This window comes from Mobula hypostoma, chromosome 8 (assembly GCF_963921235.1).
Source record: "Mobula hypostoma chromosome 8, sMobHyp1.1, whole genome shotgun sequence".
Classification (NCBI taxonomy): Eukaryota; Metazoa; Chordata; class Chondrichthyes; order Myliobatiformes; family Myliobatidae; genus Mobula; species Mobula hypostoma.
Window position 1 is genome coordinate 55,923,605 of NC_086104.1, and position 20,800 is coordinate 55,944,404.

General features: G+C 37.2%; 1 protein-coding gene across 2 annotated transcripts in view; it reads left to right on the forward strand.

Moving 5' to 3' along the window:
* The window catches only part of erlec1 (endoplasmic reticulum lectin 1), a 33,853-nt gene extending 13,805 nt beyond the window's left edge, over positions 1–20,048 (forward strand). For both annotated transcript variants that reach the window (XM_063055871.1, XM_063055872.1), the window contains exons 7-14: positions 1,604–1,827; positions 1,983–2,121; positions 6,584–6,745; positions 10,114–10,173; positions 11,206–11,327; positions 18,537–18,614; positions 18,793–18,868; positions 19,370–20,048. In XM_063055871.1, the coding sequence (XP_062911941.1) occupies positions 1,604–1,827; positions 1,983–2,121; positions 6,584–6,745; positions 10,114–10,173; positions 11,206–11,327; positions 18,537–18,614; positions 18,793–18,868; positions 19,370–19,441 (933 nt within the window). In that variant the 3' untranslated portion in view covers positions 19,442–20,048. The remainder of the gene's footprint in view (positions 1–1,603; positions 1,828–1,982; positions 2,122–6,583; positions 6,746–10,113; positions 10,174–11,205; positions 11,328–18,536; positions 18,615–18,792; positions 18,869–19,369) is intronic.
* Positions 20,049–20,800: the final 752 nt, after the last annotated feature.

Genomic DNA, 20,800 nt, shown 5'->3' on the forward strand with positions numbered 1-20,800 from the left:
TCGCCAATATATATAAGGCCGCATCGGGAGCACCAGACGCAGTATATCACTCCAGCCGACTCACAGGTGAAGTGTCGCCTCACCTGGAAGGACTGTCTGGGGCCCTGAATGGTGGTAAGGGAGGAAGTGTAAGGGCATGTGTAGCACTTGTTCCCCTTACAAGAATAAGTGCCAGGAGGGAGATCAGTGGGGAGGGATGGGGGGGACGAATGGACAAGGGAGTCGCGTAGGGAGCGATCCCTGCGGAAAGCAGAGAGAGGGGGAGAGGGAAAGATATGCTTAGCGGATTTAATGTGGATAAATGTGAGGTTATCCACTTTGGTGGTAAGAACAGGAAAACAGATTTTTATCTGAATGGTGGCCGATTAGGAAAAGGGGAGGTGCAACGAGACCTGGGTGTCATTGTACACCAGTCATGAAAGTGGGCATGCAGGTATAGCAGGCGGTGAAAAAGGCGAATGGTATGCTGGCATTCATAGCAAGAGGATTCGAGTACAGGAGCAGGGAGATTCTACTGCAGTTGTACAAGGCCTTGGTGAGAGCACACCTGGAATATTGTGTGCAGTTTTGGTCCCCTAATCTGAGGAAAGACATTCTTGCCATAGAGGGAGTACAAAGAAGGTTCACCAGATTAATTCCTGGGATGGCAGGACTTTCATCTGATGAAAGACTGGATCGACTACGCTTATACTCTCTGGAATTTAGAAGATTGATGGGGGAATCTTATTGAAATGTATAAAATTCTAAAGGGATTGGACAGGCTAGATGCAGGAAAATTTTTTCCGATGTTGGGGAAGTCCAAAACGAGGGGTCACAGTTTAAGGATAAAGGGAAAGCCTTTTAGGACCGAGATGAGGAAAAACTTCTTCACACAGAGTGGTGAATCAGTGGAATTCTCTGCCACAGGAAACAGTTGAGGCCAGTTCATTGGCCATATTTAAGAGGGAATTAGATATGGCCCTTGTGGCTAAAGGGATCGGGGGGTATGGAGAGAAGGCAGGTACAAGGTTCTGAGTTGGATGATCAGCCATGATCATACTGAATGGTGGTGCAGGCTCGAAGGGCCAAATGGCCTACTCCTGCACCTATTTTCTAAGTTTCTATGTGGTGGAAGTTACGGAGGGGGGAATTTTTTTCCCCCCTCCCCCTTTTCCTTCTCCCTGGGCCTCCTGTTCCATGATCCTCTCATATCCCTTTTGGCAATCAACTGTCCAGCTCTTGGCTCCATCCCTCCCCCTCCTGTCTTCTCCTATCATTTTGGATCTCCCCCTCCCACTTTCAAATCTCTTACTAGCTCTTCCTTCAGTTAGTCCTGACGAAGGGTCTCGGCCCAAAACATCGACTGTACCTCTTCCTGGAGATGCTGCCTGGCCTGCTGCGTTCACCAGCAACTTTGATGTGTGTTGCTTGAATTTCCAGCATCTGCAGAATTCCTCATGTTTAAATTTATTATTGTGAATGTGTTTGTACTGCGATATAAAAATCTATTTCTGTGTAGTGGTATGTGATTCCATATTGTATTTTATTATGGACTACAGGGAAAAAAAATTGTCCGGAGTTGAAAAATATATGTTAAAGTGGCATTTTTTTTTCTTCTTTCAAGGTTCACACCAAAAATATTGAAGGACAGATTACTCCTTATTACCCTGTCTTAATGGGAAATGGTACACCTTGTAGCTTAAAACAGAACAAACCAAGAGTAACCACTGTCATGTATGTCTGCCATCCTGAAGCCAAGCATGAGATCCTCTCTGTTGCTGAGGTCACTACATGTGAATATGAATTAGTTATATTGACACCACTATTGTGCAGCCATCCTAAATATAGGTAAGATACTTAAGTGTTTAGTCTTACACTTATTTGCATAGTATATTATAATACATTTTATAATTTGCAGTAATTTTGGTCTATTCTAATTAGTCTTGTTACAATATTTTTACTATGATAATATGTGAGTATTGACTTGTTTTTATTTTGCCTAGATTTAAAACCTCTCCAGTTAATGACATATTTTGCCAGTCATTACATGGCTCACCATTAAAGCCTCAAAGCCTTGAAGAATTTGAAAAACAGCAAGAAGAAATGATGAAGCCATCTTTTAATAACCAAAGAATCCAAGAGGTAACTTTTTGCAACAGATGAGATTTTTAAATAAGCTCTTATACTAAAGGAAGCCTTTATTGTGTCCCTGGCTATTTTGCATATTACACTTATATTTACAGTTTCAAGAGAAGATTTGTGAATCTTTTGCAATTACTTGGTTTTAGAAACCATAGAAAACTACAGCACAGAAACAGGCCTTTTGGCCCTTCTTGGCTGTGCTTTTTCTGCCTAGTCCCACTGACCTGCACACGGACCATATCCCTCCATACACCTCCCATCCATGTATCTGTCCAATTTATTCTTAAATGTTAAAAAAGAACCCGCATTTACCACCTCGTCTGGCTGCTCATTCCATACTCCCACCACTCTCTGTGTGAAGAAGCCCCCCTCCAATGTTCCCTTTAAACTTTTCCCCCCTCACCCTTAACCCATGTCCTCTGGTTTTTTTTCTCCCCTTGCCTCGGTGGAAAAAGCCTGCTTGCATTCACTCTATCTATACCCATCAGAATTTTATATACCTCTATCAAATCTCCCCTCATTCTTCTACGCTCCAGGGAATAAAGTCCTAACCTATTCAACCTTTCTCTGTAACTGAATTTCTCAAGTCCCGGCAACATCCTTGTAAACCTTCTCTGCACTCTTTCAACCTTATTTATATCCTTCCTGTAATTTGGTGACCAAAACTGAACATAATACTCCAGATTCGGCCTCACCAATGCCTTATACAATCTCATCATAACATTCCAGCTCTTATACTCAATACTTTGATTAATAAAGGCCAATGTACCAAAAGCTCTCTTTATGACCCTATCTACCTGTGACGACACTTTTAGGGAATTTTGTATCTGTATTCCCAGATTCCTCTGTTCTACTGCACTCCTCAGTTCCTTACCATTAACCCTGTATGTTCTACCTTAGTTTGTCCTTCCAACTTGCAATACCTCACACTTGTCTGTATTAAACTCCATCTGCCATTTTTCAGCCCATTTTCCTAGCTGGTCCAAGTCCCTCGGCAGGCTCTGAAAACCTTCCTCACTGTCTACTACACCTCCAATCTTTATATCATCAGCAAATTTGCTGATCCAATTTACCACATTATCATCCAGATCATTGATATAGATGACAAATAACAATGGACCCAGCACTGATCCCTGTGACACACCACTAGTCACAGGCCTCCACTCTGAGAAGCAATTCTCTACTACCACTCTTTGGCTTCTACCATTGAGCCAATGTCTAATCCAATTTACCACCTTTCCATGTATACCTAGCGACTGAATTTTCCTAACTAACCTCCCATGCGGGACCTTGTTAAAGGCCTTACTGAAGTCCATGTAGACAATATCCACTGCCTTCCCTTCATCCACTTTCCTGGTAACCTCGTCAAAAAACTCCAATAGATTGGTCAAATATGACCTACCACGCACAAAGCCATGTTGACTCTCCCTAATAAGTCCCTGTCTATCCAAATGCTTGTAGATTCTGTCTCTTCGTACTCCCTCCAATAACTTACCTACTACCGACATTAAACTTACCAGCCTATAATTTCCCGGGTTACTTTTCGATCCTTTTTTAAACAACGGAACAACATGAGCCACTCTCCAATCCTCCGGCACCTCACCTGTAGACAGCGACATTTTAAATATTTCTGCCAGGGCCCCTGCAATTTCAACACTAGTCTCCTTCAAGGTCCGAGGGAACACCCTGTCAGGTCCCGGGGATTTATCCACTTTAATTTTCCTCAAGACAGCAAGCACCTCCTCCTTTTCAATCTGTACAGTTTCCATGATCTCACTACTTGTTTCCCTTAATTCCATAGACTTCATGCCAGTTTCCTTAGTAAATACAGATGCAAAAAACCTATTTAAGATATTCCCCATTTCCTTTGGTTCCGCACATAGCCGACCACTCTGATCTTCAAAAGGACCAATTTTATCCCTTACAATCCTTTTGCTCTTAATATACTTGTAAAAGCTCTTTGGATTATCCTGCACTTTGACTGCCAAGGCAACCTCATGTCTTCTTTTAGCCCTCCTGATTTCCTTCTTAAGTATTTTCTTGCACTTCTTATCCTTCTCAATCACCTGATTTACTCCCTGCATTAATTACTTATAAAATGTGGTGTGATCTTCATCTAAGTCACAATAATAGAAAATCTGCCTAAGCTAGTAACACACAAGCAAATGTACTTTTCATGCCTTTATTAAACACGTTATTTAATCTTTCACAGTGCAGGCTAGAAAAAGTATGTGAACCCTTGTATTTAATATCTGGTAGAATCTCCTTTAGCAGCAATAACCTCCACCAAACGTTTCCTGTAGCTGCTGATCAGACTTGCACAAGGTGAGGAGGAATTTTAGACCATTCTTCCATACAAAAGTGTCTCAGCTCATCAATATTTCTGGGTTACCTTGCATAAACAGCCCTCTTGAGGTCATGCCACAGCTTCTCAATTGGATTAAGATCTGGACTCTTGACTTGGCCATTCCAAAACACGATTTTTTTTATTTTAAACCGTTCTGTGTTGATTTATTCTTGTGTTTCAGAACATTGTCTTGTTGCATCATCAATTTCCTGATACAAGTCTGAACTCATTGTATCCTCAACGATTGTAAGCTATCCAGGCCCTGAGACAGCAAAGCAGCCCCAAACCATGATACTCATTCCACAATGCTTCACAGTGGGGAGAAGGTTTCCAAACATAGCAGTGTGCACTTCTGCCAAAAAGTTCGACTCGTGTCTCATCTGTCCACAGAACATTGTCCCAGAAGCGTTGTGGAACATCCAGGTGTTCTTTTGCAAACATGAGACGTGCAGCAATGTGTTTTGGAGAGCAGTGGTTTCCTCCGTGGTGTCCTTCCATGAACACCATTCTTGATCAGTGTTTTTCTTATAATAGACACATGAACAGAGCCTTTAGCAAGTTCTAGAGATTTCTGCAGGTCTTTTGCTGTTATCCTTGGGTTCTTTTTCACCTCCTTCAGCATTGCACGTTATGCTCTTGGTGTGATTTTTGCTGGATGCCCACTCCTAGGGAGAGTAGCAACAGTACTGAATTCCCTTCATTTCTAGACTATTTCTCTTACTGTGGACTGATGAACACTCAGGTTTTTAGAAATGCTTCTGTAGCTTTTTCCAGCTTCATACATCTCTACAATTCTTCTAAAATCCTCTGAAAATTGTTTTGATCGAGGCATGTTGCACATAGGCAGATCTTTCTCGAAGATCAGGCTCCGTCAGTAATCTGACGTTATATGTCTTTTTTTATATATAGAGCAGGGCACCTCTACAACCCACAACTCCAATCTCATCTCAGTGATTGGAACACCAAATAGCTTTTGCAGAAGGCATTACCCCAGATGTTCACATACTTCTTTGAACCTAGATTGTCACGGTTTAAATAGTGTACTTAGTGTTGACAAGAAGAAGCACAATTGTTTGTATGTTATTAGTTCAGGCAGAATATGTTTCTCTTTGTATGTGTGACTTAGATGAAGATCATACCACATTATATGAGTAATGCAGAAAACCAGGTAATTGCAAAGGGTTCACAAGCATTTTCCTACAACTATATTTGGGAAATGTGTACTACAGTAAAGGGAGGTTATTCAGCCAATCACCTCCACCTCAGCTCAAGACCACTAGTCCTATTTACCTTCTGTTTACTTTCCTGTAACCTCTGCAGTTTTTTTTTATCTTACATGACAATCAGTTATCCATCGAAGGCTATATCAGTATCTGATTTTAAAACTAAGCCCATGAAATTTGAGATGAACAGGACTAGCTAATTGATGCTATGCTGGATTTTTGTTCCCTCTAGTATATTCTAACAACAATTTGCTTTGGAAGCTGGCAAGAATTTTATTCTATTAAGTATCAACAAAATGTACCCACTGCTGAAATTATATTTTGATCTGTTGTACAAAAAATGGTTTAATTAATTAACATTATTGTTATTTTATTTATTCCTATTTCTGGTAATAGTCTTGGAAGTTCTAATGTACAACATCAGACTGCAGAGGGATTTTGGTCTCATGGATAGTTTCACATATAATTTGTATTTTTCTCCATTTTGGAAAAATTACTTGAAATTTAAATGCTTCGTCTCTGATACCCATCGGGTGAAGATACAGGGGTCTGAAGACCCACACTCAATGTTTTAGGAACAGCATCTTGCCATCCATCAGATTTCTGAATGGTCCACGAAACAATGAGCACTACTTCATCACTGTGTTTTCCCACTGTTATTATTTTATTTATTATTTATAGTAATTTTGATGTCTTGCACTGTACCACTGCCACAAAACAATGAATTTGCTTCCATAAAGATGATTTTAAATGTTCATTCCATATGACTGCAAATAAGTAGTAGACTTTAATATCCATGCTGGAGGTAAGTAAGTCTCTTTGTTTTGAAATGTTACTGATACATTTAAATTACTGCCATTTTAATTTGTTTTCACATTGGATTAATTAATAGGAAATAGATGCAACTTCCACAAAGGATGAAAAATTTTCAACCCACAAATCTATAAGCATTGGTGGACAACAGCCAGTTGCTGTGGGAACCATTCACATCTCCAAATTGACTGATGAACAGCTCATTCAGGAATTTCTGAGTGGCTCCTATTGTTTCCATGGGGTAAGATTCCAGCCTTTCCTTGGTATTTTTTGTTTTAAAAAATAAGTTGATAACGAAAATGAAAAATCATGCAGAAGCTTAAAATAAACACAGTGCCAGTACAATATAACTGGTCAGGGCAGCAATTGTTTAGGTGGCAGTGGATGATTGAGTTAACATTTCTGGCTAGCATGATCCTGTCAAGTACGATTAAATAAGGAATATGGTGATTGTGCAGGGTATACACATTTTTAATTCTACAAAGAAGTGTCGGAGTCAGAATCAGGTTTGATATTGCCGGCATACTGAATGTTGTGAAATATATAGTTTTGTAGCAGTACAATGTAATACATAATTTAAAAAACTATATTGTAATAGTAGAAAAGTCTTAGCGCATGTAAAAAAAATTCTGTAAAGCAAAGATGCTTTCAAAAATAATGAAACTCAAAGTTTCTAAATATCAAAAAAAGACTATAAAGAGCAGTTAACAGTTTTAAAAAAATCAAATCAATATTTGATGTGACCACCTTTTGTCTTTAAACTGCATCAATTCTCTTGTGTACATTGTTAAGAAAATTGGTGGTAGGTTGTTCGAAGCATCTTTGAGAACATGCTATAAATCTTCTGCAGAGATTGGATGTTTTGCTTGCTTCTGACTCTCCAGGTAAATCCAGACAGTCTCGATGACGTTGAGATCAGGGCTCTGTGGAACTCATATCATTTGTTGCAGAACTCATTGTTCTTTTTGCTGAAGATAGTTCTTTATGACCTTGGCCACATGTTTAGGGTCATTGTCCTGCTGTAGAATGAAGATGATGCTGATCAGATGCCTCCTTGGTGATATTGTGTGATGGATGAGAATTTGCTTGTACTTCTCAGCATTGAGGATTCTATTAATTCTGACCAGATCACCAACTCCATTTGCAGAAATGCAGTCCCAGACCTGCAGGAAACCTCCACTGTGCTTCACTGTTGTCAGCAGACGCTCATTCATGTAGTGCTCCCCAGCTCCTTCTGTCTGAACCAAAAATTTTTAATTTTTAACTTGTCAGACCAGAGCATTTGCTGCCGTTGTTCAGCACCCAAATCCTTGTTTTCGTGTGTAGGTGAACCTCTTGGCTTTGTTTCCACTTCATCGATATGGCTTTTTGGCAGCAATTCTTCCATGAAGACCACTTCTGACAAGACCTCTGCAGACTGTAGAAGGATGTATTTGGGTTCCAGTGGTTTCTGTGAGTTCAGAGCTGATAGCTTTGCTGGTCGTCTTCCAATTTAGAAGGGATGTCAGTTTGCTGTATCTCTCGTCTGCTGCACTCAGTTTCAATGGCCGACCTCTGCGTTTCTGGTCCTCAACCTTGCACATTTCTTGTACTTCATCAGAAGAATTTGTACAACACATCTTGAAACTCCCATCTGTCGTGAAATTTCTGCTTGGGTGAGACCTTGCTGATGCTGGATGACCACATTGTGTCTTGTTGCCATGCTCACATGCCATGGCGAAATAATTGATGATTTGAGGGTTATTCTACCACATCCTCACTTTAGGTTTGGTTGTCCTTAACCCAGTATGATTCATTTTGAATGTGATTCTGTTTCTGTTAATCAGTTTATTCAGCTCATTATGTCATTGATCATTAGCACCTGTTTGTTATCTTTGTTTAATCGTGCACAGGGCTATATACCTATAAAGCAATCAAGTTTTTATCTGAAGAGTGGTCTATTAATTAATGTTACTTTTTAAATAAAATACAAACACTTAATTTTTTGGAAATCTAAATTTTTTTCTTAGAAAACTGACATGCAGAAGACAAAAAATCTAAAACAAAATTTATATAAAAAATTTCAAGGTGCCTAAGACTTGCACAGTATTGTGTATTAAAAAAATTAAGTACTGTAAAAACAGAACATAAAATAATAAAGTAGCGTATATGCATTTGTTGTCCATTTAGAAATCTGTGGGTATAGAGGAAAAAGCTGAAACACTGTGTCTCTTCAGGCTTACCACCTCAATAGTAGCAATGAGAAGAGGGCATGTCCTGGATGGGGGTGGGGGGAGGGGAGGTCCTTAATGATGGATCATCAGCATCATCATCATCGTGCCATGCCCAGTTTGAGCTTTGACTGCCATGGCCCACACACTCCTGTTTCAGGTCAAGTGGATCAATTCACTGGTATTCGTTTCCAGTTCTCTGGCTGCTGTCTCCATCATCATTTGTCTTTGCCTTCCTCTTGCTTTCTTCCCTTCAGTCTTTCCCATAATTACCATGCATTCTAACTCCTCTTTCCTAATCACATGTCTAATGAAGTCGCGTTGCCTTTTCATGATCTCATACATTATTTTTCTTTTTGTGCTTGCTCTGTTCATGACATCCTCATTAAATATTCATTTCGTCCATGATATTCTTTGCATCCTCCTCAAAAACCACACCTCTGCTGCTTCAATTCGTTTCCTCAGGTTACTGTCCAACATTCTGAGCCATATAACATAACTGGATAAACATAACACTTTAGTACTCTGAGGCGAGTTGTCATGCCTAGTGTAGTATTGGTCAGTATTAGGCATCCGTTAGTCTTGTGAGACCATGGATTTGCACCTTGGAAGGTTTTAAGGGCGCAGGCCTGGGCAAGGTTGTATGGAAGACCGGCAGTTGCCCATGCTGCAAGTCTCCCCTCGCCACACCACCGACGTTGTCCAAGGGAAGGGCTTTAGGACCCATACAGCTTGGCACCGGTATACCCTTAGTATACTCCTGATAATAATGGATGCAGGATGGTACAGCCATAAACCAGAGATCATTCATTTCTTGTTAATTGGGGGAGAGTTCAAGAAGTTTGTACAATCTTTGTCATTATCGCTGACAAGGTTGCCTTTTTGTGAATCATAATAATGCAGAGCAGTGGGTGTGAGTGTCTGCTAAACCAAACCTCACAATCATATGTAGTTCATATTACCAAAAACCTGATGTTTTGTAAGACTGTATATAAACAAAAAACAGACAGAAAAGTGGCTTCCCATTCCATCCCCAAGGTTTTCTAGCTAGATGGTAATAACGTAGCATGTGTTGTGTTACTGCTGGCCCACAACTGATGCATTATAGAGGGAAGTCTTGGTTAGGATAAACTAAACATGTCATAAACAGGAGACCATGAAAAATGCGATCAGTATTTCTTAGCAAAAGCTTTGTTCCTTTGCCAGAAGTGTATCTTTAAGCTAAATGATTATCTTGTGATGGGTCTGTATCATACTTTTTTTCCCATTTGTTAAGTCCAGTTGCTCTACTATTTCTCTAGTTCATCTGTCCATTCCTGAAATGTAGCAAAAGAAACACATTATTAAAGGTCAAAATGGACTGAAACTAAAAATAATTGCTTTACTCTTATATTAACAGGGTGTTGGGTGGTGGAAGTATGAATTCTGCTATGGTAAACATGTGCAGCAGTATCATGAGGTATGTGTCATGGGAATGTACAGTTATTTCATTTTCAGTGTAAATGCATTTTTAAATTTTTAGCATGCTTTGAAATTACACCAAACAAAAGATCAGATCAAATTAAGTTTAATTATTGTGTTTTCAAACTGAAGTGGAGCCTTATAACTGATTGCTTTTTAGATGTTAAACTTGGTGGTATGTATTGCCTATTTAGCAGTGACAATATTGCCCTCACTTAAATTTTATATAATTAAGTTTTGAATGTATATCTAGGTTTAAAATAATAAAGTATGCACAAATTGTCATCTTAATAACATTTTAGTACAATTTTAAGATTGTAAAGATTGCACTGTAAAGATTGAAATTTCCCCATGGTTCATTTTCCTACAATGGAATAACAAAGCCAATCACTCAAAGCATTGCAAGATCAATCTAAGATAATTTTTTCCCATTTAGTTCATGTAATGTATTTTGGTACTTGCATGAAATTGTAACAAAAAATGGTCATATTAGTGCAGAAGAATCACTAATATATTTAAATCAATGTTATGCCAGAAAGTTGAAGTGTTAAAGTTCTGGCACAGTACAAAATGTTCAAAAAATTTGACACTGTCAAAAATGCCATTTTGGACCCCAGTTATGTTACCTGTTGCTCCCTACTGAGGGAAAGTACATTCAAGATTCAAAATGAAGTACACTCTAGGCCATCAATGCGTCTTTACCTTTCTTTTAAAAAATGTACCCTTAACCCAATTATTTATTTTCCATTTCCTCCAGTCTTATCTTTGAAAGAGATTTCAATTTATTGCCCAGTTAGAAGCTGGAACTAGAGTAGATTAAGAAGGATTCACTGAGTATTAATTCTGCCAGAATTCATAAAGTTCCATTTTATCAGTTAGAGCTAGATTTAAGTCCAGGCCCCAAAAGTAAAAACAAGTGTCTACCTCACCTTACCATCCAGTTTTTCCCTAATACTGTTGAGGTCCAGCTTGATGAGTATTGCCAAACACTCAGGTATCACTGAATAATTACATTTTGTGTTATCTGAAGGATAAAGGATCTGGAAAAAGCATCATAGTGGTTGGAACCTGGAATAAAGAAGAGCACATTACATGGGCAACAAAATATTCAGCAAGGTCTTATCAGTGGAGAGAAGGAGCACAAAAAGTGAGGTACATATGTAGGTTTGTAATCAGAAAAGGGGCTTATCACTCCTTTGTGAAGTTTCCAGATGAAAGAGGAAGTACTGTTCTTTGCTGCAGTTGGAAGAGGCAGAGGTCGGAGCAGTTATGGGACAGAGAACTAATGACAGGAAAGTGGAAGCTTGGGGTCATTCTTAACACTGAATATAATAAGCTAGTATATACTGAAAAGAGGTGTTCTGCAAAGCAATCATCCAATCCATGTTTGATTTCTCCAGGCACTTAAGCTACCTGAAACACTGAAATTCTGCACATCCAGAATGTACCGGTTTTTGTCTGGATTCCCAGCATCTGTGGTGTCTACTCCAATGTAGAATCTTTGCTTTGGGTCTGAAACTGAACTATCCTATTTTACCATTTTAGTGTGGCATTTTCAGTATTATTGTAGTTGTTGTGCAGGTGATGTTTCCTGTGACCCACTAGGTTCAAGAGAGTACAGTAACTGGGGCTCCAGTGTTAGTGGGAGTGATGTATGAGGAGGAGAGAAAATCTGAGGGTCACATTTGTTAATGAGAGTATGGGTATCAGATGCCAAACCATCAAGATTTTCAAATAACCAGAAAACAGATTATCAGAGTTTTAGTGTAAAAAGATTTTCATGAGATTTTGCCTGGTGGCCACTAATGGAGTAACAACTCTCTGCTGGTGCTCCTAATTTACTTACTTTTGTCTCCAACCTTTTGAAATACTACTGTTAGACGGGTTATTATGTTACTATGACTACCGAAGCAGCTTTGGAAGCTATTCAAAAGCTTACTGAGGAGTTTCAGCAGTTCAGAAAAGAAGCATTGGCTGATTCACAACAAATCAGCGCTGAAATTAAAGAAATAAGTACGAAATTAGACGATATTCAAGCAACTCCAACCGAGCTTGATAAGATAAAGGAACATGAAGAGGTTATTACTGTACTGGACGAGAGAATGGATGATTTGCAAAAGCTGTATGAAAAACAATCCAAGTCCAATGAAATACTGAGAAAGAAGATTATTGATTTGGAAAACAGAAGTAGGAGGAACAATTTACGGATCTTGGGACATAAAGAGCAAACAGAAGGAGATAATCCTAAAGAAGTCTTTGCAAACCTTTTGATGGAATTATTCCCTGATTTTATACTTTATTGTTGCCAAACAATTGATACTAGAGCGTGCAATCATCACATTGATATTTGATTCTGCTCTTCATGCTCCCTGGAGTACAAATCAATAGTAAATATTAAAAATTTAAATTAGAAATCATAAATAGAAAAGGGAAAGTAAGGTAGTGCAAAAAAACCGAGAGGCGGGTCTGGATATTTGGAGGGTATGGCCCAGATCTGGGTCAGGATCCGTTCAGCAGTCTTATCACAGTTGGAAAGAAGCTGTTCCCAAATCTGGCCATATGAGTCTTCAGGCTCCTGAGCCTTCTCCCTGAGAGAAGAGGAACGAAAAGTGTGTTGGCTGGGTGGGTCGTGTCCTTGATTATCCTGGCAGCACTGCTCCAACAGGGTGTGGTGTAAAGTGAGTCCAAAGGATGGAAGATTGGTTTGTGTGATGTGCTGGGCTGTGTTCACGATCTTCTGTAGCTTCTTCCGGTCTTGGACAGGACAACTTCCATACCAGCTTGTGATGTACCCCAGAAGAATGCTTTCTCTGCCTTTGATTGATCGTGCTCACAGATCGCCTATCTACAGATCAACTTCAAAATCAAAACCAAGATCAGTCATTATATGTTTCCATGAATTTCAAATAAAGGACCGTCTGCCCGTGGAAAAGGTATGATTGACTACCAAGGTCAGAAGATTCGTATTGTTAAAGATTTTTCATCAGAAGTTATGGCGGAATGTGTTAAGTTTTAAAAAGTTATGGCGGAGCTATACAGCCAAAATTTTAAGCCTTCTCTTCCACTGCGATTCTCAGTCGAGCCGGAAAACAAAGAGAAGGCTTAAAATTTTTAGACTCAAAAAAATGACTCTGTATATATATCTATACATAGAATAGATTAAAAATCTTGCAAGAACAGAAATACTATATATGAAAAAAATGACTATAATTTTTTTAAGTATGAATAATTGCTGTTTCTGTTTGATAAACCTGTCTAAGCTTGTTTTTTACTGTATATTATTTGGTCTTGGTTAGAACAGTAAATAATCTTGAATTCTTTGGCGTGGTTCCAACAGGTTTTCTAAGGGGCTGTTTTCAGTGGGGGTAGATAGCGGTTGTTCTTTGACCGATTTTCTCTTTGGGAGGAGAGAGGGGGATGGGGAGTTTTTTTTTCTAGAAGCTGATTTGGGAACCTAGTCAATTCTGTTGCTTAGCTAATATATCTCAAGGTATATTATTTGGATTTAATATATATTTCTCTGATTGCTTCTTTAACCTTTCCTAAAAAGAGTTTTAAAATGGATCAAAGTATTAATGTACTTAATTTTAACGTGAAAGGGCTAAATTACCCCGTGAAAAGAAATAAGATTTTTGCCTATATTAAAAAAACTTAAGGCACCAATTGTTTTTCTCCATGTACGTAAGTGTGACAATTCACGCCTTTTTAATCGATGGAGAGGGTCTCACTTCCATTCCTCGTTTCAAGTCAAAACCAATTCTTATTCGATTCTTATAGATAATCAAGTTCCCTTTGTTCAACATAAAGTAATTTCTGATACTAATGGGTGTTTTAGAAAACATAGAAAATAGGTGCAGGAGTAGGCCATTTGGCCCTTCGAGCCTGCACCGCCATTTATTATGATCATGGCTGATCATCCAACTCAGAACCCCGCCCCAGCCTTCCCTCCATACCCCCTGACCCCTGTAGCCACAAGGGCCATATCTAACTCCCTCTTAAACATAGCCAATGAACTGTTATAGTATCAGGAAAACTAAATAACAAACTAATGGTATTTGCCAATGTGTATGCTCTGAATATAGATGACCCAGGTTTCTTTGAGCTTTTTTCATTTTTGCCAGATCTAAGTCTGTACTGATTGGTGATGGGTGGAGTCTTTAATTCAGTAGTCCCCAGCCACCAGGCCGCGAGGAAACAATATGATTTGGCGATATGAAACGATATAAGTCAGCTGAACCTTGCCTCATTCCCTGTCATGCACTGTTGAACTTGAAATAACCCACCAAATCATACCAAATAACACACAAAACCTAAAATAACACTAACATAGAATAAAAGCAGGAATGATATGATAAATACACAGCCTATATAAAGTAGAAATAATATATGTACAGTGTAGTTTCACTTAACAGAATCGGGAAGATTAAGCCAAAATCGATTTGTAGAAAAAAAAAATGGGCACGTACACACATGCGCACACAGGTGCCCACACTAGGCTTCATGGTCATGGTAGTCTTTCCCGGGGTAAACTCAAGTGTCCCTTATTTGGGAGTGAGAAAGTTGGCAACCCTACTTGAACACCCCCCCCCCAACCATCGGCCCATCCGCAAGAATATTGTCAATATTAAACCGGTCCGTGGTGCAAAAAAGGTTGGGGACCCCTGCTTTAATTGTTGCTTAGATCCAGCTTTAGATCGTTCATCTTCTAAACTAATGATACCAAATAAATCAGCTGTGTTTATTAAATCTTTTCAATGAAATGTGGTATTGTTGATGCTTGGCGGTCTTTTTTCATCCAGTTTTTTTTTATTCGTTTTTCTCTCATGTTCATCATACATATTCCACGATTGATCTTTTTTATTGATAGCCAAATGATTCCATCAGTTCGATCCTGTGAATAGAAAGAGATTGCTGTCTGAGATCATGCTCCTGTGCTCCTATCTTTAAATCTCCCTGGTCGTCTTCAAACAAATAGGTTTTGGCGAATTTAATTTAACTTTGTTATCTGATAAAAATTTTTTAAAGTTTATGGAGAGACAAATTACTTTTTTTTTGAAGCGAATACGTTAGAGGAGACTTCTAGTCTTATCAGATGGGATGCCTCTAAGGTGTATATTAGAGGACAAATTATTTCTTATGCTGCAAGTATTAAGAAAAAAGCTAATAAAGAGAGAAGTGATTTAGCTAATCAGCTGAAACAATTAGACCAAGAGTATGCTTTGGCTTCAGAACCTGCCTTATATAAAAGATGTGTTGAAGCTAAAACTGAATATAATCTCCTTTTAACCTATCCAATTAAAACACAACTCCTAAAAGATAAATGTCAATTTTATATTTATGAAGATAAAACAAGTAAATTATTGGCTGATCAAATTAAAACCCTTATAGCTAAATGCAGATTAAAGAAATATGCAAAGCTAATGGTGATAGGACAACTTTTAGGGAATTTTATTCTAAACTCTATGGTTCTGACTCTTCTAAGGATAACACTGTAATGAACAATTTTTTAAACCAACTAAACATTCCTACAATTTCTGCTAACAACAGAAATTTGTTGGAACAACCTATTTCTTTTGAGGAAATTGTTGAGGTTGTGCGCTCATTACAATTGAGGAAAGCTCCGGGTCCAGATGGATTTTCTGGAGAGTTTTATAAGACCTTTTCCTTACTGCTTATACCTCATTTATATTCATTTTTTTGGGATTCATTCAAGTCGGGCAGACTCCCTCAATCTTTTTATAAGCCTTCCATTTCGCTTATCCTTAATAAGGATCCAACTGAATGCTGCTCTTACAGACCAATTTCTCTACTTAATGTTGATACTAAGATCCTATCTAAAGTTTTGGCCCATAGGATTGAAAATATTTTGCCATCTGTCATTTCCGATAACCAAACTGGATTTATCAAAAATCGATATTCTCACTTTAATATTCATCGGTTATTAAATGGTATTTTTTTCTCCTTCTAACATGATATCGGAATATGTGGTACCCCTAGATGCTGAGAAAGCTTTCGACAGAGTTGAATGGAATTATTTATTTAAAACTTTAGAAAAATTCAATTTTGGACCCATTTTCATTCGATGGATTAAATTACTTTATTTAGCTCCTTCCGCTAGGGTTATCACTAATTCTTGGAATTCCAAACCATTTAAGCTTCAATGTGGCACTAGACAAGGCTGTCCGTTGAGCCCTTTGCTTTTTGATCTGGCCTTAGAACCTTTAGCCGTTGCCTTTTGAGAATCTAATGATATCACCGGTATTTTAAGGAGAGACACTATTCACAAAGTCTCGCTGTACGCTGATGATCTGCTGCTATTTATTTCTAATGTTTGGACTTTGTTACCCCATGCGCTTTCTTTACTCTCCTGTTTTAGCCAGTTCTCATGTTACAAATTAATCCTACATAAAAGTGAACTTTTCCCTTTGAATAATTTGATACTAACAAATTCTAACCTTCCTTTTAAAATTGTAAGAAACCAATTTACCTACTTGGGTGTAACAATGACTTAAAAACTATAGGGGTCTATTTAAAGAAAATTTTCTTACCCTATTGAATCACGTAAAAAGGATACCATCAAATCGGTCGCCTCTTTCGTTATTGCTGATTGGCCAAATTAACTCTATTAAAATCAATATATTACCTAAATTTATATATCTTTTTCAGGCATTGCCTGTTTTTATTCCTAAATTTTTCTTTGATTCTCTTGACTCTATTATATCTTCTAATATATGGAAGAATAAGCGTTCTAGATTAAATAAAATTCATCTTCAGAAAGATAAAAAGAATGGAGGATTAACCTTACCAAACTTTAGATTTTATTATTGGGCAGTTAATATAAGAAATCTTACATTTTGAATTATATTACCTTAATCGTGAGGATTGCCCGATGAGTTTTTTAGAAGCTAACTCTGTTAATAAATTTTCTATTATTTCTCTTCTTGGATCCTCATTTCCTTTGTCTCTGAGTAAGTTAACTGATAATCTGGTAGTTAAACACACTATGAGAATTTGGATACAATTCCAAAAATAATTTGGCTTCTTTCGAGTCCCATTTTTTCTAATTTTTTTTAAACCCTCTATGATTGATGTGGCTTTTAAAGAATGGGATAGATTAGGTATTAAATGCTTTCAGGACTTGTTTGTAGAGGGAAGTCTCTTTTTGTTTGAACAACTGTCAACTAAATATAGTTTACCCAAAACTTTTTTCGATACCTACAAATAAGAGATTTTTTACGGTCTCAAATAAGTACATTTCCTAAAAGTTCTGATAAGAATCTACTAGATGTAATTTTTAATTTGAAATCTTTTTTATAATGGATCTATATCTAATATTTATAATATGCTGTTGGGAATGAGAAGTGTTCCTTTAGATAAAAATCTTTGGGAACAAGATTTACAGACTTCAATTTCTGAGGAAACTTGGAATCAAATTTTTAAATTGATTAACATTTCATCGTTATGTGCCTGCCACTCTCTCCTACAATTTAAAATGGTCCAGTGGGCCCATATGGCCAAGGATAAGTTGTCTTGTTTTTATTTAGATATATCTCCATATTGTGATAAATGTAATAATGGAGAAGCTTCACTCATTCATATGTTTTTGACATGTCTGACTCTTGGAAAATATTGGAAAGAAGTATTTCAAACTTTCTCGATACTTTTCAAAGTAAACTTTAAGCCTAATCCTTTGACCGCTTTATTTGGTATTGTTGGGGGAAAGGATATTATTTTGGAGTCATCTGACTTGCACATTTTGGCTTTTATGTCTCTTATGGCCAGAAGGATGCTCTTGCTTAAATGGAAAGATGTGGCCCCTCCGATTCACGCCCAATGGTTACGTGATGTGATGTCATGTTTAAATTTAGAAAAATTTCGATGTTCAATCTCTGAATCTAGCCAAGACTTTCAAACATTGTGGGGACCTTTTTTGAATTGTTTTCAGAACCTTTGATATGCTGTTAAAGCACAGGTGATGACTAATAATTTTTTTTCCTTTACTAATCAGCTTCGGTCTTGGTAGTGGGTTAGATTTTTTTTTAGATAATAAAATTACTATATTTCACATGTTATGAATTATTTAATCTGTATGAATATAGGGTAAGGATTCTTTATATGTGATTTAGTGTAATGTATTGATACATTTTTTCTTGTACTCTATTTTTATATGTAAAATTAATAAAAAAAATATTGGAAAGACGAGCCTCAGGACTCGGTGGGGGGGGGGAGAAAGGATTTTCATTTAAATCTCAGTTGAACTTTCATGAAGTGGTCTTGTTATGAAGGATGTGCATTCTTATTTAATATTTAAAAATTAATTTTCAAATGTACTTTATGGATAATTTTAATTTTCTTCTTTAGAGTTGTTTCGCATTTTTACGGAAATGGAGATCTTTGTGATTTAACAGGAAAACCACGGCAAGTGGTTGTAAAATTGAAGTAAGTTTAGTACTAATGAAGTCTGTACTATCTTTACTCCTAACAATTCAATAGGTAATCTATATTTTCAAACTTAAATTATGTATGATTTTATAAAAGATTTACGGGCCATAATTATTTTGTAAATGCCAGTCAAAATTTGTTACATACAATGCATATAAATGTACTTTTGTCACAGGTGTAAGGAATCCGAATCTCCACATGCAGTCACAATCTATATGCTTGAGCCACAAACCTGTCAGTACATTCTGGGAGTGAGTAAAAAGTATTTCTTGCTGTATTTTGCATTTATATTTGTTTATTATTCTTAATAAAACAGTGGGATTTATAATTTTTGGCAGAAAATGCTCCTTTATCACGAATGACTTCAGGTGTTCATCCAAATACCTTGCAAATCTCTCATGTCAATGTTAGCCTTGAAGTATGTGTTTTGCTTTTTACCGAGCATGGGATTTTTGATGTAGTCAAACTGAGAAGTAACATGGATGGAAGGTGTACCAAGTTGGAAAGGGACAAATGACATAGCAAGGGTCCTTTCACAGCAAATCTAGACAGCATTATTACTGCTATTAAAGTGCAATTATTTACATTGTAAACAATGTTTCTACTACCTTAGGAAGCTTTATGCAGTGAGGTGAGATGTAAGGTACAGCAGTGTCCCAGTTAATTGGTGTTGCAGGTAAGGTATTGGTGTAGGCTGTGGTAACGAACTCTGCTCGTTCTAATTGCCTAAATACTACTTCATATCTTTTTAGGTGGAATCACCAATAATTTGTAAAATTCTGGATACAGCTGATGAGAATGGATTGTTTTCAGCACCCAGCTAAACACATGCAGACTGAATACCTGTTGGTAGAACAAAACTGACTAAATATTTGTGGACCGAACATGTTATGAAAATCTATAATAAGTGTTTATTACATATCAGTTCCTTTTAATATTGGACACCTGGAACCAAGTATTTGACAGACATCTCTATACATAAAGAAGCAAGAACCAATCTACAATGATTGATTGTAAATACACTGTATAAAAGACTGCATTGGAATACCTTTGTATGTTTGAGACAATACTTGAAACTTGTACATCTGCTGTGCTTAATGTAATTTTACAAAGATGTAAATTTTAAATTTAAACTTTTTCCAGTTCTTTTCTGCAAGGATCATCTTTGTGTTAAATTCTTTAATTTACTTGCTACTTTGGTAAACTTTTGAAGTGTTTATTTACTGCACTCAACTAACAATTTGATGCTCCAAATCTCACCCATAAATGTTTTTAATGTTTGTCATTTTCCATTCAATTTTGATAACACTTAGAAAAGTATTATGTCCTCTGATTCTCCATCTATTTGTAATATAAAAATGCGTGTAATTTTCTTATGTCTGTGAATAAACATTCAAGTGCAAGTTGTGGAAAGTATTTCAGTGGTTCAGTTCATTATAGGAGACAAATTACCATGTTGATTATAAAGTCTGTTCACATGCACATCTACAAGAATTGATTAATCACAGATCAGGAAGGTCCCAGATTTAGACCCCATTCTGTCCTTTAATCACAGTGAGACACATCCATTAACTTCAATATTTGATTAGGTAGGGAACAATAAAGAAGCCCTTTCCTTCTATCCGTCAGTAATCTGTATCCCATCTAGAAATGCACAGATCCATGCATATGATAAAGACATGATCCAGTGAGAAGGGACTTTGACCATGGTTATAACATTTGGACTAGATGTGGTAGGCAAAATGTTTAAATGGAAGTCTGGGCAAATGAGATGGTGAACAACTGAAGGGAAAATCTATCAGCAGCAAAAGCATGAAGAGCATCCACTAAAAGTGACACAAATTATTTCATGTTTCTCAAAACACTTCCAATGACTGCTAGTTCTGGCCATTTCATGCTGGAGAGACAACTCAGATTTACATTGTATAAAGTGGCTTCTGTCATTTTCAGAGGGTGAATTAAGCAACAAGTCTCATTCCTAAAATATCTATGGAAATTTTAATTGTGTATTTTAACATTATGGTAGGAACCATTTAACATTACACTGAGAATGTTTTAACATTTTAAATGAATGCTAGAGAACTTAGTTCTAGGTTTAATTATTTAAAATTAAAACGCTACCTACTTGCCTTTTCTGGGGGCAACTAAGACTTAGCAAGAAATTCATTTTGGAGAGCAATTGG